Genomic DNA, 25,067 nt, shown 5'->3' on the forward strand with positions numbered 1-25,067 from the left:
TCTTTCTTATGTGATTCTAGAGCCCCACTGCTATGCATATCCTCCTTTTTCTGGAACCTTGACACTATAATTGATCTGTAGGCCCAGTGAATACTAGATACCAACAAGTCTAGCTGGAAATTGCTCTTGACCTTTTTAGTAGAGCTCCTCATTGGCTTAATTGTCTAGGGCATAAGAGGAAGGGTGAGTTCCCATGTGTTCTAATTGGGACCAGTGCACTCTTGAGTCTCTCTCAATTCATGTCAATATTCACATACACTTATGAATATTTTTTGCAGGATTCTGTTAGAGCTTTTGAACATCCAGGTTTCATCATGAGGCTGATTCTTGAAAATCACACCATTAAGTTTGAACCTGAGTTCAGTGACTATATAGACATCCTTCTAAATGTGTATGATATCATGATTAAGGCTGTCAGTTTTGTGCCAAGAGTTGAGACCAAATTGTATTCCAAATGGGTAAGTAACAAGGATATTATGATTGTTTGAATTTGCATGATGATATTCACTTCAACCTCTAAAAGCTGTGGACACATATCCTCTGCTTTGCATAATATAAATGGCCTAGTAACATTGACTTATCAGAAAATTTTAATTAAAAAAAATACAATTTTCCCATTAGCTGCTCTTACAGTATTCCTAGTTTCTTCCTAGTCTTCCACTAGACTGAGAATTTTCTTAAGGGAAAGTTTTAAGTTGTGACCAGGTTTAAAGCAGTCAGTGAGTATTGGCTGTAGCACACAGGCCATGCCATAGACCTCCATTACACTTTGCTAGCTCTGTAAAACTGTCCCCCAGTCGATGAGACTCTCCTCATATATCTTTTCCCAAAAGTAGTAATGTCTCTGTACTTCCAAATCATAGATTCTACTTCCCTTCTCTCTTTGGCCATTTATTTAGCAAAGCTATGCTGAACTATGACATTTCAAAAGTAGTTACTGCAATCTAGTATATGAAATGAGCGTGTCTAATTCCTTAATTGGAAAGGTTTTCAAGCTTTGTAACTCCAACCAGTAGCTTTCTTGTTTTAGTTTTAAAATAGTTTACAAATATTTCATGTATACAGGAGTCCAAGAGACTATTGTGTAGTTTTAAGTGGTAGTAAAGTTAACCCCTATCTACTTACAATCTAACTAGAGAAATGGAATATTAGTGATACATTTTAGCTCTCCCTGCTCCCCACTGCCCTTCCCTGTTCACATTCTTCTCTTTCTACCTTATTATGGGCTTACAAATGTAAGAACTTCATGCAGGGAAATCCTTGAGGCCTTAATTTAAATTGGTTCCTTTAGAATTTGCATATTTTACTCTGGAGGCCTCTGCAGACCAAGGACATTTGTTTGTTTTTTTTTAATGTTTATTTTTGAGAGAGAGACAGTGTGCGAGCAGCAGAGGGACAAAGAGAGGGAGACACAGAATCCAAAGCAGGCTCCAGGCTCTGAGCTGTCAGCACAGAGCCCCATGCAAGGCTTGAACTCACGAGCTGTGAGATCAAGACCTGAGCCGAAGTCCGTCACCCAACTGACTGAGCCAACCCAGGCGCCCCTTACCAAGGATGATTTTTAACAAAATTCTTGCTGAGAATTTCATGGAAAACACTGGCCGTGTGAATGCTTACCCAAATCTGAGAACAGGCTGGCGGTCATAAATTCTTACGATGGCCATCCTTTTCTTCTCCACTGAAAAACAAGGTCTAACCAGGATATTTTCCTTAATTTTGCCCCCTCATTGAAAGGTCCCATCACCTTTCAGCATTCTGAAATTTTGTGTCACATTTCAGTGTTCTTGGCTTCCCACTGGTGTATCAGTTATGACTTCCCTTCTCGCTCAGGCTTGAGGCTCTGTTTCCTGACAGCTGTTTTCTCACTCCATTCTCCTCCCCTGCACATAAGCCCACTTTGCTGGAGACTCATGAAAGCAAAGCTTAGGCCACCAGCGATCAGCAATCTCCAGGGCAGTTGCTCACTTCTACACACAATTGCCTCTCAATTCTCGTGTTCTCTGCCGTTTGGCCCCTAGACTTGCCCTATTATTGCTTCCTTAGCTTCCTTAGCTATGTATTATAAAAGCTAAATTTGGCAATTTTTCCAATATACTTCTATGTTTTGAACTAGACAGTTATTTTCAGGTTATTTATTCCTCATTTTGCCAAAAATAGAAGTCTCTCGAGAAACGTAGTTTACTTTGTCTTTTGTTTAATTTCAGTCTACTGCCTCCTTCTCTGGTCATACACTGCCTTTTTTCAAGAATGACTTTTGAGGGAGCTTATGAAACAAATATAACAAGTTAATAAGAATAACAGTAAAACCTTGATTTGCGAGCATAATTCATTCCAGAAACATGCTTGTAATCCAAAGCATTTGTATATCAAAGTGAATTTCAAGAACCATTGACTCATTTGTGATCATGTGACATTCAGGATCATGTACTACTTGTATTGCAAGACATCGCTCATTTACCAAGTTAACATTTATTAGAAATGTTCACTCATCTTGCAGAACGCTCACAGAACAAGTCACTCGCAATCCAAGGTTTTACTGTACTAGATGTGCTCAAAGTGGAGTAAAGGATTACCATTATTTGAGTGAATACAGTTGCTATGATTTAATGGTTATAAAATATGGCTCCAGGGGCACCTAGGTGGTATAGTCGGTTAAGCAGCCCACTCTTGGTTTGGGCTCAGGTCATGATCTCATGGTTCATGAGTTGGATCCCTGAGTTGGGCTTTGTACTGACAGTGCAGAGCCTGCTTGGGATTCTCTCTCTGTCTCTCTCAAAATAAGTAAACAAACTTTAAAATAAAATAAAGCTCTAAGTTTCCTGGTTTCTAAAGTGAAGAGGAAAATTGGACACGTTTTCACTAGGATTAAACAGTTAATTTAGACTGCTCAGGTATTTTTCCTGGTATCAGATTTTGAGAGGGAGGTCTTAAATGAGACATTGTACATGAGGTAGTGTTCTGAAATCCTACGTGTCACCGTCACCTGGTGACATTTTAAAAATACAAATCCATCATCACCACCTCTTGCCCTAGAGACGTGGATTCAACATGATAGTTGGTTCTTAGAAATAGTTTGCCAGAATCATCTAGGGATATTTTTCTAGTGATCAGTTAGGTTTGGAAACAAGCAATATAGGTGGTACTTCAAGTAAGATCGTTGAACTTGGTTTCAATGACCTTTGACAACAACTGCAGAAGTGGCACTCATGGAAGAACTTTCATAAGAACTGTTCTTATCACAATCTTTGATAGAAACTGAAGTGAAAATAAAATACACTTTTTTGGGGGCACCTGGGTGGCTCAGTCAGTTAAGCGTCTGACTCTTGGTTTTGGCTTGGGTCATGATCTCATGGTTTGTGAGATCAAGCCCTGCATCAGGTTCCTCGCTGACAGCACGGAGCCTCCTTGGGATTCTGTCTCTCCCTCTCTCTCTGCTCCCCCCCCCCACTAAAATAAATAGTTTGAAAATTTTTTAAATACAATTTTTTCACTAAAGTTCTCAAGAAGCATCTAGTTCTAAACAATAGAATTTCCTAAAATCCCACTAGGGGGCATAGTGGGCAAATGCACTCCAGATACCCGAATAAATTACCCAGGTTTCTAAGGAATCCTTTGATGTTATCAAGTGAATGCTGTAGAATATCCCCTAAAGATCATAGTTTTTGTTAGTTACAGTTAAAAATCTCTTCTTCTGAATGAGAGGTAGAGCATGTATATTTTTAAATGTAACTTGATTCAAGGTAATAAACCATGCAGGCACATTTACTTGCCCTCCTATTTGAAAAGAGGAGATGAGGCTTTGAGATTTGCATATTAAAAATTGTTATCTGATCCATTATTCCTATGTTAATAGCAGAATGCACATCTTGCAGCTAGGGATTAGTCTGCTCTAGTTGCTGTTCACAGAATCAAAGATCAAAGGTCAATGAATGAGTAAACAATCTTTCTTTGTTCTAGACAGATTACCCCTCAAGGTGAAAAAGTACTGTCATCAAAGAATATGATGATATGACATTGAGCTGGCTTATTTTTTAAAAATAAAGTACAATGCAAGCACTACCTTCAGAAAGCTAGCATTTACAACTGCACAAATAAAATGTGGACTTGGGTGTTTTTGTATGCTCATATTCTGCGTATATTTTCAAGTGACAGTTCTTTCATCCATTTGGAAAAACAAAACACAACCGGGTAGCCTTGAAGGAAAACAAAAAACTAAATGAAACTTAGATATTTAATATCTTCTGTGATTAGACTGAATATCTTTCTACAGAGATTAGAAAATCAAAAAGAACTTGTGAGGAAAAAATAAAAGACAGGGGCGCCTGGGTGGCTCAGTCGGTTAAGCGTCCCACTTCAGCTCAGGTCACGATCTCGTGTCCATGAGTTTGAGCCCCGCGTCGGGCTCTGGGCTGATGGCTCAGAGCCTGGAGCCTGCTTCAGATTCTGTGTCTCCCTCTCTCTCTGACCCTCCCCCGTTCATGCTCTGTCTCTCTCTGTCTCAAAAATAAATAAACATTAAAAAAATAATAATAATAAATAAATAAATAAAAGACAATATGGTACGATTGGCATTTTTGCAAAGATAAATACTATGGCTACCTAAATTTATTTTTCAAAACGAACATTATTTTTCCCTTTGTTTAGGAAAGTAAGTCTAAACCAACAACCTTGAAGCCGATAATTCTGAATGAAATTATTGAGGCCCACAAAGAAAAGGTGAGGAAGGTGATAATGAGAGAGAGCGTGGCACCTCTGGAGCACCTCAGATGCTACGACAAGTACAACTTTCTGATCACCAGAAAAGCCGAGCAAGATGTTGATGTTTTCCTTGAAGAAAATCATAATTATGAGAAAATAATACAAGAAATTCGCAAGTACCAAAAACTAATAGAGGAAATACAGTACACATCTAGAAAGGTGAATGATCCATTCTTGCACAGCTGTTCTTTGTAACTAACGATCTTTTCCCAATTTCATTAGGATGTGTTTGTAGACCATGAAGTGAAAGAATCAGGCCGTTACTCTCAACAGGGAAAATACTGTCTTTCCGTGTGCCAAACATGGCCGAGCCCTGCACAGGGTTCTTGTGCTTATAGGGCTGGAAGTCTAGTATTTCAAGCCTGACTTTTAAGTACTTACATGATTTGAGCCCTCAAAAATTCCAAGAACTTTTTTTTTTTTTTTTTTTTTTGCTGTAATGTTTATAAATCCTTTGGAAAATATGGTAATTATACCAAAATGTGATTGCTTCTGTTTAGTAAGAGACTGGTAATTTAAAATTTTCCTTTGTCCTTTTTTATAGTTTCCACATTTTCCACCCTAAGCACGCATTCCTGTTTTGTATAGAGCAAATATAGCATTTAAATCCCTTACTATCTATAGCATTTAAATCCCTTACTATCTATTTTGCAATAACTCGATTCTCCAAAGTTCTTATATCCATTTGTTGTCCTGAAATAGAATTGGCTTCCAAGATAGCAAACTCTTGAAGGAGATTTACCCAGAAGATAGTTGTAAAATACAAATGAGCGTTTAGAAAATCCTGCCTGCATCATATTAAAAAAAAAAAAAAAACAAAAAACAAACCACAAAAACTCAATCTTGTTAGATCATGCACACACAAAACCAATATTGTGAGAGAGGCAAAAGTATGGGACTTTTTTATTTCTTTTTATGTTTATTAAGCTTTTAATATTTATCATTGTAGACTATCCGTTTAGGAATGTTTGAAATTCGCTGTGAGGAATTAATCAGAGCTTTGGTGAAGCGAGCAGACATGATTTGTGGAAGACTTATAGCTAAAATGTTCAGAAATCATCAGGAAGTAAATACAAGGTATTTATGTGATATTGATTAGTTTTTTTCAGGGGGATGTTAGATAGAACCAATTGTCATTCAAATAAAATTAGGGATTAGAACAGTGTCATCAGTGACCCTCCAAAAAGATAATGCCAAACTTATTTCTACTTGGTTTTGTTATTTTGTGACTATTATTATTTTTCACCACAAATGCGCCTTCCCAATTGTCTCAGTTAAGGGGGTATTAAAATGTACGTTTTGTTTGTACATGTAAGATGGGTGTTATCTGACTTCACTAAGGTGAACAATAAGTTTGTATAATCAGTATACAAACTGGATTTTCAAAGTGGATTTACCCAGGAGTTGTCATGGCTCCTGATGGATCCTCAAATTTGGAACTTCATCTTACTGTAATTACTCTCTAAAGCTATGATAACTTGTTGTCTTAACTAAAACTTAATTGTTGACTAACCTGAAGATTTTTAGGAAAACTGGCTCATGTTAAATAAACTCACAGAATGTAAAGATGTAAAGCAGAATACCTGTTGATTTAAGGCAAGAAGTAGAACTAGTCTTTCAACAACTGGTTTTAGTGTTGCTCTTGGAACCTCTTTTCTGGTATCAGTTACGTGGAAAATCCCCCCCCATCCCCACCAAATACTCAGAAGTTTTGTAACAGTTACAGGATTAGAGGAAAAATTAGATCCTTGAAAAGAATATTCAGGTTGTGTAAAGCCTGAAGGAAGCTTGTATTAGGCACAACAGTAGGTACTTATACTCTAAATATGAACAAATCTGCTGAAGGAAGTTACAATATTGTAGAGGAAATAGACCTACAACAAACTGATAAATTACAATAGGACTCGGTAAATATTGTAGTGAGTTACGGAAGTAGAACAGAGAAGGAAATGATGAAATTCTTTCACCGTGGAGGTTGGGGAAGAGAGGAAAATCAAGGGAAAGCTAGTTACAAAGAGGAAGAGAATACATGAATTCATTCTGAAGGATGAGTAGTAGCAGTCTGCCAGGTGAACAATGTAAGTAAAAGAATTCCAGGTAGAAAAAGGTAACATGTAGAAGGGTGTGAGGTATGAAAATGGCATGGTATATTTTAACAACTAGGACTGATTTGTGTTCCTTTCACAGACACTCTGAGGAAAGAGGACTTGTGTAGAGATTCTCCAGGAACTAGAATCCTGTATTCAGCTGTAAAAGCATCTTTTCTTCTAAAAGTTGTGGAAGAATACTGAAAATGTCTTTTACTTGTAGCTTTTCATGCTGAGCGAAATATTTATTTTAACTTCATAGCTATTTTCCCTGCCTCCAAACTGCCCTCTGAGCTCGTACCAGTTCTACGTTTTCCCTTTTTCTCCTAATACTACCTCTCACCACACTCACCGGATTTACAGAGGACGTACCCGGAATATTAGCGGAGCCATTAGATACGAATGCCTCAACTTCTTGCCTCTACATGTCTCCACTCACCTCTGTATGAACCCCTCATTCTTGTCTCTGCATTTTCCAGAGGGTGAGAGTCTATCACACCACTCAAAGTTCTTCTCTTTGCCTATGGGCTCAACGTCATTGCCCTCCATCCTTCTGGAGCTGGTTCGGCCAGTCATCCGTCTCCTCTGTATCTCACTTAAATCTCTCCTTTGCTGTGGCTTCTGCCTTTCAAACTTAAAATCGTGTTCAAAACGCTCTTTTGTCTTCCACCTCCTCCCCTCGACTTCAACCCAACCTCATCACCATGTTATTTCTCTCTGTTTCATCTCACAGCCAATCTTCTTGAAGAAATTTCTACACATTTTACCTGGACTTTTTTAGCTTCCATTACTTTTTTTTTTTTTTTTTTTTAACCTCACAGTAAGTTCATTATATTGGCCACAACCAAAATGAGTAGGAGATATTTGCGTATCACCAGAGGTTTCTGAACATATAGACCCATTTTAACCATTCCCTGCAAGTAGAGTGAATCACTCTCTTATTTAGTACCACCTTTTTGGTGTTATCTCAACTGAATCTCTGCTAAGGCTCCTAAAATTCTAGATTAGAAGTGATTGTTTATGGTCCTGTCTCTTATATAGTATTATGAACTGCTTGAGAATCATTATTATATCTTCTCTACTTCTCTATCTCTGTCACTTAATATTATAGTTGGGTATGCAATAGATGATCATTAAATGTGTATTGAGTGAGTATGGACACAAGTTTGCTTTTAATTTTTTAGATATCATACAGATAAGAGCATCTTTATTTTTCATGTAATGGCACATTTAAAAAAAATTTTAGTTAACATACAGTGCCATATTGGTTTTTGGAGTGGAATTCAGTGATTCGTTGCTTACAAACAGCACTCAGTGCTCATCACGACAAGTGCCCTCCTTAATACCCATCACCCATCTAGCCCACCCCCCCAACCACCTTCTTCCATCAACCCTCAGTTTGTTCTCTATCATTAAGAGTCTGTTAGGGCTTGTTTCCTTTTTTTTCCCCTTCTTTTTCTCATTTCTATATGTTCATCTATTTTCTTTCTTAAATTCTGCATATGAGTGACATCATATGGTATTTGTCTTTCTCTAACTGACTTATTTCACTTAGCATAATACACTCTAGCTCTATCCACATTGTTGCAAATGGGAAGATTTCTTTTTTTTTCTTTTTTTTTTCTTTTTTTTTTTTTTGATGACTGAGTAGTATTTGCAATGGCACATTTAAATAGTATAGGGATGTATTTAGGAATAAAATTGAATTACTTAAGATTAATTTTGTTTGGTGTTTCAGATTATGTGATGAATTTGAGAAGATAGCTGAAAAAGCTCTTAGCACTCCTCCAAATACAGCAGAACTAATGGAAATGAAGGTATTATTTATAAACTTTTTATAGCCATATGTGTATAAGTTAATTGTTTTTTCCCCAGCTGTTATTGTCAACATGATAATATAATAACAAGTCACTCCAAAAGTTAAGAGGCTTAAAATCATGCATTGTTTTGTTTTGTTATTCTTAGCTCATGAGTCTGGAGTTTGGTGATTCAGGCTGGGTACTGGTAACGAGTGGGTCACTCACTCAACTGGGTCAGCTAGTTCTCAGTTGGGTTGACTGGTGTAACTCTCTTTGGCAATTTGACTCTGCTCCACTTGTTCCTTACACTCAGGCAGGCTCACTGGGCGTGTACTCAAGGCATCGTGGAGACACAAAAGCAAGTCCAGGTGTCTGTGCTTTTCAAGTTGCTCTGGGTACCACATTAGCTAACATCTCATTGGCCAAAGCAGGTCACATGGCCACAGTCAGCCTGAGAAGACACCACAGGGCAGAGTTTTCACCACTGGGGGAAGTGAAATATTGGAGCTCTTCGTGTGATTGAAATGCCATTGCACTTTCCGTTGAAATTCAAATTTTGATTGAAATCCTCCTCAGTGGAGGAGAATTTACATCTTGAGAATATTACATCTTAACATACGTTTCTACATTTATTTAGAACTGTAAACCTATCCTTCAATAAAGTATTGTAGTTTTCCTCATACAGGCGTAGCCCATTTCTTATTAAATCTGCCCGTAGCTGTATTTTCATTTTTGTCATTAAGGAAAGCGTTGTAGGGCTGGTGTCCGCTGCAAATTTGCACTTTTACATTTGTTGCGGTGGTGGGGATTTGACTAACAGTTGTCTCCCCAGCTAGTCCAGAAAGTCTCTGAGGGCAGAGCCCCAGTCTGTTGACCCCGTCAGGTGCAGAATTTCCAGCACCTGGCACGATGTCAGGCACCGTAGTAGGTGCCCTAAAATGCTATTCTGAAAGAAGGGAGGATATTATCTGCTTCATCTCTCCCAGAAAACCATAGCATTCTCTGGTTTTCTTTCTTTCTTTCTTTCTTTTTTTTTTTTTTAATATTTATTTGTTTTTGAGAGAGAGAGAGGGAGGGAGGGAAGGAGAGGGACAGAAAAGTGGAGGGGTAGAGAGAGGGGGAAGACACAGAATCTGAAGCAGACTCCTGGCTCTGAGCTGTCAGCACAGAGCCCGATGTGGGACTGGAACTCACAGACTGAGAGATCATGATCTTAGCCAAAGTCGGACACTTAGCCCACTGAGCCACCTGGGCGCCCCTCTGATTTTCTTTTCTTTTTTTTTTTTTTTTTTTTATATTTTTTATTCTTTGAGAGAGAGAGACAGACAGATAGAGCACAAGCAGGAGAGGGGCAGAGAGAAAGGGAGATACAGAATCCCAAGCAGGCTCCAGGCTCTGAGCTGTCAGCACAGAGCCCGATGCGGGGCTCAAACTCACGGACCATGAGATCATGACCTGAGCCGAAGTCAGTCACTCAACCGACTGAGCCACCCAGGTGCCCCATGGTTTTCTTTTTTATGTGTTGCCCAGTATTTGCTATTTTTTTCCCCACTGCTGTTGTGAGGAGGTGCTTGGAACCAATGAGAAGTAAACTGTGCTGCAGTCTCCTGTCTTGAACCAAAAGTCTACACTGCTAAGAAGTCTGTACATATTTATGCAAAGCATCTCCACAGCCTCTTTTTTACTTGAGCTGTTCATTAAAATGCCATTTGTAATTTTTATTTTCCTGCAGGCTTATATTCAGAAAGTACAGACGACTGACATGGTTGAATTGGAACAGAGATTGGTGGATTCTAAAAACTGCCTTGCCTTCCTCATCGAGTGCACCAACTTCTCTCCAGCAGACATCAGGCTAAATAATAATGTTTTCCAATGGTATGGAAGAATGGACGAAATTTTTGATGAGCACAGGAAAATCATTAAAGAAAAAACAGAGCAATATCAAGAAGGTCTTAAGGTTGGCATCATAGATATTTTAAATTATTTTCATTTTCTGGAAATGTTTAAGTTTTTACCTCTTACGTAGCATTGTCAACTCTGTTTCACGGGGTCACATATGTAAGCTTTCTCATATCATCAATTTTAGTAGAAGATGGTATATATACTGCATCGATATGGTATCCTTTCTTGCTTTTCAAGGGCAAAATCTTCTAATATATTGCTCACAAATGACCATTAATAAAAATAGTGTTTATCTTATACAGCTTATAGCACTCTTTTGAGTTATTTTTACTGTGTAACATCAAAGCTCTTTTGGTGAAGAGCTTCATAGTCACTCAAACTCACCTAATAATTATGCCCAGAGTCTTTGCTCTGACATTCAGTAACTCTTACCATTTTGTGTGTCTTTCATAGAGGATGATTTGGGATGTCCCCTCGTCTACTTGTCCAGCCTCATTTTCTACCTCCTCCACTCCTTGTTCTTGACTTCTCAGCAACCCTGAGCAACTTTTAGGTCCCTGCCTTCCTACACCTCTCCTCTCTTGCACATTCTCTCCATTGGCTCGTGAGCATACAGCTAGCCCACACACGTTCTTGTCTATCTGTGTACCTGATTGACTTTCTCAGAATTCCCCTCAATTAGACCTCAATTCTGCCTCTCTGCTTCCATTACACTTTTAACACATCTCCACTGGACCAAGTACCTGATTGTTTATGTTCTTATCGTCAGGTGCATCTCCCCAGTAGACGGTCAGCTCTTTGACAGCAGGGCTGTTTGATTTGTTCCTTTCCTCCACTTATACCCATGGGCCGGTGCAGCGCCTGACACACTACAACAGTGTGAGCACTCCATAGCTATTGTATCAATAAACGGTTTAGTATTTTCAGTTTCATTTCACAGATGAAGAAACGGAGGTTCCCAAAGTGAAGAGACTCGTGCCTGGTCAGCCAGGAGAGATGTCCTTTGGTAGAAAGTCTAGCCTCTTCCTATCACATTACAGAAAATACAATTAATTCACGGGATCGTTGTTTAGAGAATAATTAATAGGCTTAAACAAAAACCTTTATTTTAACCTGTAGTCTAGGGGCACCTGGGTGGCTCAGTTAGTTGAGCACTCGACTCTTGATTTTGGCTCAGGTCATGATCTTGTCGTTCCTGAGATTGAGCCCTGCGTGCGGGCTCTGTGCTGAGTGTGGAGGCTGCCTGGGATTCTGTCTCTTTCTCTCTGCTCTTCTTCCACTTGCGCACGCACACGCTTTCTCTCAAAAACAAAACAAAAAAACAAAACTTAAAAACAACAAAAACAACCTGGAGTCTATATTTCTCTTGTACATTTAGGTCATTTCAGAATTTTCTAAACCTGTAGAAAACATCATGATAGTATTAGACAAAGAAGTTACACTATAATAGATTTTTAGAAAATTGCTAGGTGGCCCAGAATTATCTACACTTTGTTGTAAAGTTTACCATTCTAATGTTTTTTTTAATGTTCATTTATTTTTGAGACAGAGGGAGACAGAGCACGAGTGGGCGAGGGGCAGAGAGAGAGGGAGACACAGAATCGAAACAGGCTCCAGGCTCTGAGCCATCAGCCCAGAACCCGATGCGGGGCTCGAACTCACGAACCGTGAGATCATGACCTGAGCTGAAGTCAGATGCTCAACTGACTGAGCCACCCAGGCGCCCCAAAGTTTACTATTCTGGAAACTACACATAATATTGATGAATTTCATCCTCTCATTTTCCTTCCCCAACTGAGCCAGCGCAGTAAAATTGCCATGAATTAAAGAAGACAGAAATAAGCCCAGATAATCCATAAAATATAAAATCTATTTCTGAATAACCCAGATTTGACTTTGAATATTTTATTAAGAGGTATTTTTTTTAAGAGCCATTTAATTTGGAGTGCCTTACCAGTGACAATTTTGTAATGAGCTTTTCTCATTACACAAAACAAACCTGTTTTATATTGGAAGGCTATAGTTTTTAGGTTTTAAAATCTGGATTTACTTACCTTGTCCTTGCACATTTCCTGTGAAAAAAAGCCCATAGGACAAGGAAAATAACCTTGGAATATTTTGTTTTAGGATTGAAAGTTGAAAAACTACTGAATTCAGAACACAATTAAAAAAAGTCTGTCTTTTTCCATTGTTTATAAAAATGCCAGGGATCTCTTTATAGCCCTTAAAAAAGTGGAACTTTCTTTTAACCCCATACTTGATGATTATAAATTAAAAAATTCTTCTAAATCATTTGTTAGCATACATTCTTTAGCATACTAAAGCATAATACCATTGTTTAACACATTCTTATTTTGTTGGTTAGAATTTCTTACATTGATAGTGTAAGTTTAACTTTGTCTAATTTGTCAATTATAGGAATCTCAATCCATTATTTTTAAATCTTGACTGTTAAAAATTCTGCATGTTTTAGATCCCTGCCCTCTTCCAGATCATTCCTTTCTTTACATTTTGCCAGTGATAATAATAATTCTGATAATCCTTATAAATATTTAAATTTTCTTGGGATGCCTAGGGGTTTTGCCTTTAAAAAGTTGTAACAACAAATATTATTTGTACTAGTTACGGTGTGAACGGTTTGTGGAGGAATTGGAGAGTTATGCGAAACAGTCAGAAGAATTTTACTCCTTCGGAGACCTTCAGGATGTACAACGATACCTGAGAAAGGCTCAAACACTGAATGGAAAGTTGGATTTAGCAGCAGACAAGGTATAATTTTAAAATTTTTAAACAGATGAATTAGTTGAAAAGAAAGAGCATTGAGCCTGTACCGTGTATTCGCCTTTTAAAAATAGATTCAAGTATAAGTGTAACTACCTTTACAGAATAATATAAATGGCACAAATATCACTACACTGTACCCCTAAAACTAATATGATACGATAGGTTAACTCTACTGGAATTAAAATTTTAAAAAACAAATGACAAAAATAGATCTTACAGACAAGCTTCAAGGAGAAGCAGCTTTGTTTTTTTCTTTTGATAGTTATAACATTCCAGTGGCCTTCATCTTTTATTTGAGAGATAGTTTTATCTCCATCTGCTTATTTTTAATTTTGTGTCATTTAATCATTTATATTATGTGCTAGCACCTGGTTACTACTTAAGTTTGCCTATCTTCACAGAAGCCAGTGTAGATTTGGTGGCCACGTTTTTAAATTAGGCCCATTATCTTCTCCCATCAAGCCACATTGTTCCCCATATTGCTGTGTCAGAAGGCAGCTTTCTCATCAGAAGAAGCTGGAGGGGGAAAAGTCATACCCTTTGCCAAATAAGATATTTGAGATTTTTAATTGCATTTTTTATAAAAAGGGGGAATATGAAAACAGACTGTATTATGATGCTTTCCCATTTTTCTTACATTGAAAGATTTTAGTATCAGTTCAGGGAATTAAATAGTTTATAATAGTTACAAATATGTAAACACATGTTGAGAAAAGAGAAACTGTAGTTTTAAAATTCTATAGCCACTGGAATTTTGGGTAACCTGTGTAGTTTATATACCTAACTCACACTTTTCGATTCTATACATTTCTCCTCTAAACCACCCATATCCTCACATACTTCACTGCTAAACAAAAAGGAAATTAATGCTTTCTTGGCCTCTTCTTATCCTACACATCTTCAAGACTCGTCTTCTCTATGTAAGCATCTATTCACCATGATCCCTTGCCTCTAAGTTGTAGCGTTGTAGCATTTTCAGTATATACTATTCATTTATATTAAAGAGCTACTGATCCAAGACCTCTTTTCTAACTGCCATATTTTATTGTTGAACAGTTGCAACTGACTCCTGGGAGTTGGTATTTTGCAATATAGTACTTTTTTCCTCTGTTTTCCACAGTACCTGATACAATCCTATACGTATTGAAAATACTTAAATTCTTGTTCGTTAATAAATGATGCTCTATCCTCAATATATCTGGATGGGCAAAGATTTCTTTATATATATTGTTACTATTTTAACTAACCTAACCAGATAGTGTTCTCTGGAAAATGTAGTAAAAAAGAAAGAGAAAACAGAGATTACTGCTCAGTATTTCTGGATTATGGCCAGATTTAAGTTTAACTTTGGGGTTTAGTGAGGGTTTTGGGGTCACATTTGATAAAAATATTTAAAAAATTAATACTGATTATCATTCACTTCCAGAATAATAAATCTAATATCTGTCATTCTAGATTGAGCAATTTAATGCTGAAGAAGAGGCTTTTGGTTGGCTACCATCAATATATCCTCAACGCAAAAAAATCCAAGATGGTTTGAACCCTTATCTTCGTCTTTATGAAACTGCTGTCGAATTTAGCAACAAGTACCGAGGATGGACTGAAGGACCATATCATAAGGTGAATCCAGACCAAGTAGAAATAGATGTTGGAAATTACTGGAGAGGACTGTATAAACTGGAAAAAACCTTCCATGATTCTCCAAATGCATTGGCAATGACAAAAAAAGTAAAAGCAAAGGTGGAAGATTTCAAGCAGCACATTCCTCTCATTCAAGTGATCTGTAATCCTGGTTTGCGCCCCAGGCACTGGGAGGCCATGTCCAATGTTGTTGGTTACCCACTGCAGCCAGCAGATGACTCCACCGTCTTCTCTTTTTTAGACATGAATTTGGAACCATATTTAGATAGATTTGAAGGTATTAGTGAAGCAGCTAGCAAAGAATATTCTCTCGAAAAGGCCATGGACAAGATGACTAATGAGTGGGATGCAATGGAATTTGTCATTCTTCCTTATAGAGAAAGTGGGACATTTATTTTGTCATCAGTTGATGAAATTCAGATGTTGTTGGATGACCACATTATTAAAACACAAACTATGCGAGGATCTCCTTTCATTAAGCCTTACGAAAAACAAATAAGGTAACGTAATATTTATATGACGCGTCAATGCTGTTATCAAAATTGTAACTTGTAGGTAATATACAGTTCTTTTTGAAAATCGATTCTGCAGTTCATACTTAATATTTTAAAGAGTAGTTTGTAAGGTTTGATAACCTTCTTTGCTTTTGGAATAGTACTTATTCCTTCGCTATGGTCTATAGTCATAACAAAGGTAGTGGACAATCAGCCTCCAGATATTCATTTTTATTGCCTGCAATCTGATCCTATATGTTTGACTCAAAAATCATTTCACATCTATGTATGTAGTTTGTAGAACACATAAACTATGAAATTGAAGATAATGTCATTTTCCAAATATACTAATTAGGTTAGGGTAGATGATCCTTGAAAGTTGATTGTAATTTTCACTCCTGTACAAGATGGATGGCTGGGTAAGTGCAGAAGTATGAATATTATGACTCTAGTCTGGAGTTTCAGGCATCTGACATGGATGATTATATTAAATCCTTGTCCTGTCCATTTTTTAAATTTTTGTGATTTGTATTAAGCAGTTTATATTTTACCTTAAAAATGAGAGTAAATCCTGGGGCACCTGGGTGGCTCAGTTGGTTGAGCATCCAACTCTTGATTTTGGTTCAGGTCATGATCTCATGGTTCATGAGTTTGAGCCCCATGTCAGGCTCTGGGGGATTTTCTTTCTCCCTCTCTCTCTGCCTTCCCCTGCTCATGTGTACATGCTCTCTCTCTCTCTCTCAAAGAAATAAACTTAAAAAATAAAAGTAAATCCAAATCAGACTACCATCTTCAGTGTGAATTTGTATGACAAAGGAAAGCTAACTTCTTGGTAGTATCTGCCTCTGGTTATTAATGAATTATCCTAAACTCGAGTATGCCCTGACTTTGGCCCAGTCACTCTGGTTGCTCTGCCTCCTACCTTACTTGCTCCCAAGTGTTTGTCAAGAGTAATTTTTAAAACTACTCTAAAAGTGGGGCGTCTGGGTGGCTCAGTTGGTTAAGCATCTGACTTATGCTCAGGTCATGATCTCACAGTTCACGAGTTCAAGCCCTGCATCGGGCTTTGTGCTGACAGCTAAGAGCCTGGAGCCTGCTTCAGATTCTGTCTCCCTCTCTCTCTGTTCCTCCCCCACTTGCACTCTGTCTCGCTCTCTCAAAAATAATAAGGATACGTTAAAAAAATTAAAAAAAACTACTCTAAAAGTGGCATATTCAGATTCTATTTTTAAGGACTCTACATGCGATCATTAGCTCATAGGAAATTTTCTGTATCCATCAGGGATTAGATGGAGAAAAAGGAAAGAACAACAGAAGGTAGAGGCATTCATTTCTTCTTATAAAAGGAGGTTAAACAAATCATTGATAAATGTTGCAAGGAAGTACTTTGGAAAAGCATTTGATAATGCCCAGTGACTTTTGGAAACTTCTATTTATATATCTTTGTTTTAACAATCTAAAATTACAGATCACTAATTATAAATGATGAGTAATGTATTAATATACACATAAAGCTATCCCATCTCTAAGTTCTGTTGCCATTAACCAATCATTCTTCTTGATGGCTATGTTATCTCTTGTAGCATTGTGGTTGCAGTTCTCTGGGTTCAGATCTGGGTCTATTATTGGGTCTATTATTTATTACTGAACTTAAACCTGGTACTTACCTCTATGTTTACCCCATTGGTAAACAGATATTATACTGGACCCTATAGGATTATGAAGCGGGAGCAAATCCATACAGAGGCCTTAGAATGTACTTAATGAAATTATTAGTTTATGGTATCATTATGATATTTATTCTTGAGGAAATCTTGTCATTATTTTTGTTCTCCATATTTAGAAATGAATGCAGGTTAAAAATGCTTCCTACTCATGAAAGACACACTATTATATTTTAGATTATGTAGATTTTTCTTTAAAGGCCAGTTACATCTTATGAATTGAAATACTGTATTCTGGAAATAAAGGTTTTTTTGGGCTCAATTTTGTTTTTTAAAAAGAATGTTAAAGGAAATGAGTCATGGATGTAACTACCTTTCCTAAGATATTCAGAGTGCCCTTCGCTGAGAACATCACTACTGTCCCCAAAATCTAATTTTTCAATTTGTACCCCCTAGCCATGGAATTGAAATGCAGAAAGGTTTATTGCTATGACATATACAGAAACCACCCCATTTGTAGGTAGTTATATCTGAATGTGTGTTTTAGTATCAACATAAACATTGATGCTATTATTCTAAGACATATTTTGTACAACCAATTTGGTGATTTATCATTGAATGACGGTAGGTAGATGAATGAAAATGGAAATAAGAGCACAGCATACAAGATTGACAATCCAGGCATCGTTGTGAGTTTTGTCATATGGAACATTGCTTGATTTGCTGTTGAGCCACCGTGTTTTGCTTCTCAGAGAATGGGAGGGCAAGCTCCTGCTGCTTCAAGAAATTCTGGATGAATGGCTCAAAGTCCAAGCCACATGGCTATATTTGGAGCCTATTTTCAGTTCTCCAGACATCATGTCTCAAATGCCCGAGGAAGGAAGACGATTTACAGCTGTGGATAAAACATGGAGAGATACAATGAAAAGTGTCATACAAGTAGGTAAAAATCTCTGAGAATGTAATTATTCGGTTGAAGTGACATGATTTTTTTCAAAACAACCCGAATAAGTCATTTTCTCTTCCCCCACATATGTTCACTTTTCAGATATTATTTTAGAATCCCAGGAGCAAGAAATATCAAAACTAACTAGATATCTTCTTATATCCTTGAGGTCCGAAGTAATTTGAATTATTTGATGACCTATGGTTCTATTAGTGGTGCCTACGGGATGCTCTGCTAGGAAGACACTGTACACAGAGCTCAATGTCCCCCTCTATTCTATGTCCCTTTGTTATGGGCTGCACCACCACTGAGATACACTGTGGTGGAAACATGCTAGCGTGCCACTCAATCATTGTTTCTCTTTAGGCATCTAAAAAAAGATGAGTTGCAAAGATTAATTTAAAGAGACCAATAAATACAAACAAAATGCAATCAATCAGTCAAAACACAAATACTGTGGAGGAGAACTTACAATTTTAGTTAAGGATGGAATTTGGTAAATACTAGTAACAGTGAAAAAGATACGATTTTTTTTTGTTCAATTCAAAAGACATTTACTGCCCACAAAGCACAGTGTGTATGTTACCAGGAAGTTAACATTAAAATAGAAGAAATATTAGTTATTAAATTATAGTCGTTAAATGAATGTAAATTTATCCATTGGTGTTTTTGATCAAATACAATATTATAAGGTAGGATGAGTATTATCTTAAAATTTTCCTACCCTAAAATACAAATACACATAATTTTATTACTTAAACTTTGAAACTGTGACTATAATCCTAAATACTAACAATACTATATCAACATCAACTATATATCTGCTAGGAAAATATTCAGAAAGATAGACATGGATTGAATAAGTTTATTTCATTTTATGTAATAATACTTGAAACAAATCTCTGTATAACCTAAACTTTTGTAAAATTAATCACACTGGAAGTCTATATTTAAAGAACCTATAGTGAGTCACACTGTAATACATTTAATCATCTCTAACGTATTTAAAAAATTTAGCCTTTCATATATTGTTTCCTTACAATGGGGCAAAACCCTTGTAAAATGTACACATTTTCATTTGGAAAAGGATGAAGTAGATTTTTTTTGGCTGCCGCAAAAGCAAAAGGTAGATGTTTGTATTCTCCTAGTTAAGATAATTTTTAAAATAAAAAATCCATTATTTTTTTTATATTTGATCAAAATACTCTTCAAAACCTCAATCTCATGTTCTATCCAAAGCTCTTCTCCTCTGCACAGGGTAGGTAAACCTGAGGTTGCAGTGTTGGGGAGATGTGGGACTGCTCTCCCATGCTATGTCTCTCCTTCCTGGGCTTGTTGCCTGGTGCTGGGTCAAAGAGAATAAGGGAGAGGGAGGAAGGGGGAGAAAGATAGGAAGAGGGAGAGAAAGAGAGAGGGCAAGAGTGAGAGAGGATTTACTGATATAACTGATCCAGCCAAATTGGCTGTCCTTTTCATCAGTGGTCATAAGATGGACAACCTCCTGTGAGTGGTGTCCAGGCACTATATCTTTGCTGTTGGTCATCACAACTGGTCTAGCTTTTTCATCAGTTGTGGACAGTTGAAGTCCACAGATTGACTCAGTGTGGACAGGTGAAGACCCCTGGATGAGCCCTGGCTGCTAAGAGATTCTGTGTTGAGCATCTCTTCCAGGTTTGTTCATCCTTCGTGAGATCTGCCACCTTCAACCTTCAGCCTGACCTTCCATGGTGGCTATTACCACATTTCTCTCTTGCGTGTGTTTCTAATCTCTGCTACAGCAGTATTTCGTAAGTCTTGATTTCATCTAGGGCTTGCAGGAAGGGGGTATCTATCTTCTGTACATCTTATTAACCTTGAGCACATGCTCTTTGCCCCTTCTTCACCTGGTCATCCCACCAACTGTTTTCTCCCAGTGTTCTTTCCCTGCTCTGGTAGCACTAGAGGAGGTCGGTGCACCCAGTGACGGAGCAGAGTTCCAGTTGGTGAAGATGTTAGCTTCCTCTCTTTGTAGACACTTACAAACATTTCTAGGGAATCTCTTGGCCCCCTTCCTAACATTCAGGGGTGAAAACCAGTTAATTTCATGCCATCTGGAGGTGAAAGAAGTAGATAATCATTCTTCATGTATACCGCACTCGCTCCCAAACTTGACTTTTGACCCTTATGAGTTTTGTGTGTATTCCTTACAGGCAGAGAAATGCACTCTTGAACTTCTCCACAAAACTTTCCTTTTGTAGTCTAACCCCATCTTAGTAGACATAAATACTATTCCGCTGGTTGCTCAGATGAGAAACTTAGGAGTCTTTCTTTCTTTCTTTCTTTCTTTCTTTCTTTCTTTCTTTCTTTCTATAATAAATATGACCACTCGGCACCATACATCTCACTTCTTTCTAGTGAGCTGGAAAGCTAAAAACCCCATCTCTCAGACTCCATAGCATCTAGTTTTTTGGCAGTGAATTGGATTTAGACAACTATAAACACTCATCTGCGGTTTGGAAAGCATAAGTGAAACAGCAGCCACCTTCTTGCCGTCTTAGCGATTTCTCCTATCAGGCAAGATCATGAACATGTGACTTTTTTTCTTTTCCAGCAGGACTTAATGTCTGGTCATCAGTTTTATAGGTGTCCAGGGGCAGTGATGATGGTGGCTCTCTGAGCCCTAGAATCGCAGCCACTATAGTGTGTTCTTGAATGCACAGTTATAGTGGTGTATCCTTTTGTTCTGATTGGGGCAGAAGTAGACATGCTCCTGGAAGTTCAGTTCCACAGTGTCTTAGAAGTCTCTCCTGAAAGCTCCACTTTGGGTGTGCTACCCCAGACCTTCTGATGCTGTTTCAATCACTGAATTCCCTACGTTAAATGTCTTTTTCGCCTAATATACCTAGAAGGATTTTGCACTGAACTCTGAATAAATGTATAAACACCTCAAAGATGGAACTAGGATTGTTTATATGACCCAGTTGGGTTTGAGAATAATGAAAATCTAGTTACCATTTGAAAATGGAACATTCATGGTACCTGGCATACAGTACACAAATCACTTAAATTATGCCCTTGGTCTCCTGGAATGAAGAGTCTTATTTTACAGGCAATCTTTTGGAGGACCCAGTGGCTGCTGGAATAAGATAATATGGTAGGATCTGGGATAAAAGGGTATGAGATGGGCTGAATTCTTTCAAAGGCACTAGAGAAATAAAGGAATGAAATGGCTTAGATCAGAGTTGAAAACTAGCTCAAGACATGGTCAGAGGACTAAGGAGCCCTTGTGACTGCAATCAAAAAGCCTCTTATTTCTCGTAGCTACAAGTTGGATGTAGCCAAAAATGAGTGATAGAGTCTGATTCAGTGGGTTGCCAAACTGCAATGTAATTTAATTGCTAGCCTTGCCAGATCTGTTATGTGCAAGGTAGGTTACTTATTGGGAAAGAGTAGGATGGTGAGAACCGGAGATGGGGACATTTGAGTTTATTTGATAGACTCGGGGTCCCTGACCATCCTACTGCTGAGCCTCCCTTGCCAGAAGCCTTGGCAGAAACCTGACAAATATGCAAGGCAGTGTATCCTCAGGCCTACTCCATGAACCCACATTTTATCTCTTAGTGCTTAAAAGCCTTAATGAGTATCTTACAAGTTTTCCGTTGTCCAGGGATTTCTGATTAGGAAGCTTATGCTTTTGGACGTTTACTGAACTGGCTTGAGCTTAATTCCATTAAGCATATGGAATGGTACTTTCTGTGAAGCTTCCTGCTGGCAGTAATTAGAATGCTTTCTCTCTATACCCAAATTCAAGTTTCAGGCCCCTGATATCACAGGTTTAAAAGTGTAAATCAACCAGTAGGTTGTCATTTGAGCTGCTGAGAGTAGTGATGCTTATGATGCATAAGAAGACACATCAAATTTGGAAAATTGTTTCTTTAACCCACCCCTGCCCCCCCCCCCCAAAAAATATGATGGTTAACAATTCCTTTTCTTCCCCTCCAGGAGACATAAAGTAAATAAAGTGTCAAGGGGCTCACATTAAGTTTCAAATTTCTAGTAGCTTCCTATTAGAACATCCCGCTGTTATGTCCTGAGAACACAGCTGATAAGCTGCATCCTGGTGCAACATGGAGGGTTGTACTTACTTGAGTTCCTCTGTAGGTCTACAGACGAACCTCATCCTGCTTTCACTCATGCACTCAACAAATGCTGATGGAATGCCTATTGTGGACTAAGATTTTATGGCAATCCTTAAAGGAACTTAACAGCCAGTTTTATTTTACAATGATAAATAGCTTACCTGAAGGATGGAAGATTATAAACTGTTCATTTGAACTCCATAGAACTGATGGAGTGGAGTAACTGCCTCATGCCTTCCATCCACCCCACCCTACCCCCCAGTAATGTCTGTCTGTCTGTCTGTCTCAGTCTCTTCAATAGACAGCTATGGAAGAGAAAATGGAAAGGGTAGTTTCAAGTATATGTGCTTCCCATACTTAGACCATTTTAGGTGCTTCAAATATTTTATCTAACTTGGTCCTCACAACAGTTTTGAGAGAGGGCTCTTATTCCCATGTTAAAGGTAAAATAGAGACGTGGGTTAAGTAAATGACTCAAGGTCAGACAGGTAATAAGGAGCATGGGGGTTTAGAACCAGGTCTGTGCTTTGCTTTATCTGATGCAGTCTTCATTAAGTTCACTTTCTCACAGGAAGAAAGTGAAGGTACTTTACTTTCCAGTCACAAGATGATTAGTTTTATATATTTTTTCCTTAAGTCCACGCACAAAGGTACAGATATTATTGCCTTTGTTCATCGAGAGCTAGAATGTTTGGTTCAGTCATTGAGCTAATTTGGCTAACTAGGTTTGACCTGAGGAATTCAATAAAAAATTTTTTACTTGAATGTTAGGTGTTTCCAGAAGTATTTCTTTTGTAATTATAATATTTAGGGAAAGAAGTATGAACTGTTGTTTTAAATAACTGAATTTTTCGGGGCGCCTGGGTGGCTCGGTTGTTTGGGTGTCGAACTTCGGCTCAGGTCATGATCTCACAGTGTGTGGGTTTAAGCCCCGAGTGGGGCTGTGTGCTGATGGCTCAGAGCCTAGAGCCTTTTTCGAATTCCTTGTCTCCTTCTATCTGTTTCTCCGCAACACCCCTCCCCGACACCTCCCCATCTCTCCAAAATAAATAAACATTAAAAAATTTAAAAAAAATTAGATAGCTGAAATTTTCTTTAGTTTTTAAACCTCAGGCCCAAAATAGCAATATTGTAATAAATTCTTTGAAAATAAAACAAATATTGTTACTATATGAAAGGGGTTTTTCCATATTTATTAGCAAGTATTCAGTTTCTTTTTTTTTTCCAACAAGGAAAGGCATATTCACCAGAAGGTGGCACTCTGAGAACACCATTTTGGATTTAGGATTTAGGAATTCAAGAGTGCTCCTCTATCCTTAATTGGATGAATTGCACATTTAAATGATGATCTGAGTTTTTGTCATGCTTCTTTTTACATGTGTTTGAAAAGTTTATTTAAACATAAAACTGTTAAGAAATAAAATGTCTTTTAAATATTGTCTCTTTAAAGATAAGTTAATATAGGGGCACCTGGGTGGCTTAGTTGGTTAAGTATCTGACTTCAGCTCAGGTCATGATCCGCAGATTGTGGGTTCGAGCCCCATATTGGGCTTTCTGCTGTCACCACAGAAGCCCCCTTTGGATCCTTTTTCCCCTTCTCTCTTTGTCCCTCCTCCACTCATTTTCTCTCTTTCTCTCTCTCTCAAAATAAATAAACTTAAAAAAATTAAAGATAATACACCAATATGTTACATATTTCATGTGAACCTGTTTCACTGAGAAAACAGATATTAATGATAATTATTCTCTGAGTAAGTTGCTGTTTCTAAAATTTGTTAAAATTCAAAACAAAGCAGGAGTGCCTGGGTGGCTCATTTGGCTAACTGTCTGACTTCGGCTCAGGTCATGATCTCATGGTTCATGAGTTTGAGCCCCGTGAGCCCCATGTCAGGTTCTGCTGACAGGTCCGAGCATGGAGCCTGCTTTGGATTCTGTGTCTCCTTTTCTCTCTGCCCCTCTCATGCTCTTTCTCCCTTTCTCAAAAATAAACGAACATTAAAAAGAAATTTAAAAAAAAAGCAGAAAAGTATATCTTTCCTTTTTGACTACTTTCAAAGTATAGTAACAAAAACATTTTAGAGGGTCCTGCAGAAGAAGAAAATTTCTGTATAGAACAATTTACAGCTGATATTTTTGGTTGATCTCTTAGTCAAGGCTGAGTACTACAAATAAGCTAAATTAGTTCTTCTTGAAATTCCATGTTTAATCTTTTAACAACATTTTCTTAATATCTATACATTCTAAAATGTCCTGTTCCTTGTATTAATAAATGTACTAGTGTGTTCTCACAGGTTTATTATTTATTTGGTCTGGTGATTAAAATCTCTAAAGTGTTTTAGTACTCTTTCTTTAAAAAAAATTTTTTTTTAATGTTTATTTTTGAGAGAGAGAGAGATAGAGTTCAAGCAGGGGAGGGGCAGAGGGGGGAGACACAGAATCCAAAGCAAGCTCTAGGTTCTGAGCTGTCAGCACAGAGCCCGATGCAGGGGTCGAACTCACAACTATGAGATCATGACCTGAGCCAAAGTCGGACGCTTAACCAACTGAGCCACCCAGGTGCCCCTAGCACCTCTTTCTTTTTTTTTTTTTTTTTTTTTAATTTTTTTTTTCAACGTTTTTAATTTATTTTTGGGACAGAGAGAGACAGACAGAGCATGAACGGGGGACGGGCAGAGAGAGAGGGAGACACAGAATCTGAAACAGGCTCCAGGCTCCGAGCCATCAGTCCAGAGCCCGACGCGGGGCTCGAACTCACAGACCGCGAGATCGTGACCTGGCTGAAGTCGGACGCTTAACCGACTGCGCCACCCAGGCGCCCCCCTAGCACCTCTTTCTAACACATTGATGCTTATTTAGTAAAGCACTTTTACTATT

The 25,067-nt window shown here is 37.9% G+C and overlaps 1 protein-coding gene across 2 annotated transcripts in view; it reads left to right on the forward strand.

The window, feature by feature from the left end:
• Positions 1 to 25,067, forward strand: part of DNAH7 (dynein axonemal heavy chain 7) — a 267,164-nt gene that overhangs the window by 55,853 nt on the left and 186,244 nt on the right. For both annotated transcript variants that reach the window (XM_049615226.1, XM_049615227.1), the window contains 8 exons: positions 279 to 458; positions 4,645 to 4,917; positions 5,708 to 5,835; positions 8,584 to 8,662; positions 10,377 to 10,601; positions 13,169 to 13,315; positions 14,786 to 15,471; positions 17,882 to 18,068. In XM_049615226.1, coding sequence (XP_049471183.1) covers positions 279 to 458; positions 4,645 to 4,917; positions 5,708 to 5,835; positions 8,584 to 8,662; positions 10,377 to 10,601; positions 13,169 to 13,315; positions 14,786 to 15,471; positions 17,882 to 18,068 — 1,905 coding nt within the window. The remainder of the gene's footprint in view (positions 1 to 278; positions 459 to 4,644; positions 4,918 to 5,707; positions 5,836 to 8,583; positions 8,663 to 10,376; positions 10,602 to 13,168; positions 13,316 to 14,785; positions 15,472 to 17,881; positions 18,069 to 25,067) is intronic.

This window comes from Panthera uncia (genome assembly GCF_023721935.1).
Source record: "Panthera uncia isolate 11264 chromosome C1 unlocalized genomic scaffold, Puncia_PCG_1.0 HiC_scaffold_3, whole genome shotgun sequence".
NCBI classification, from domain to species: domain Eukaryota; kingdom Metazoa; phylum Chordata; class Mammalia; order Carnivora; family Felidae; genus Panthera; species Panthera uncia.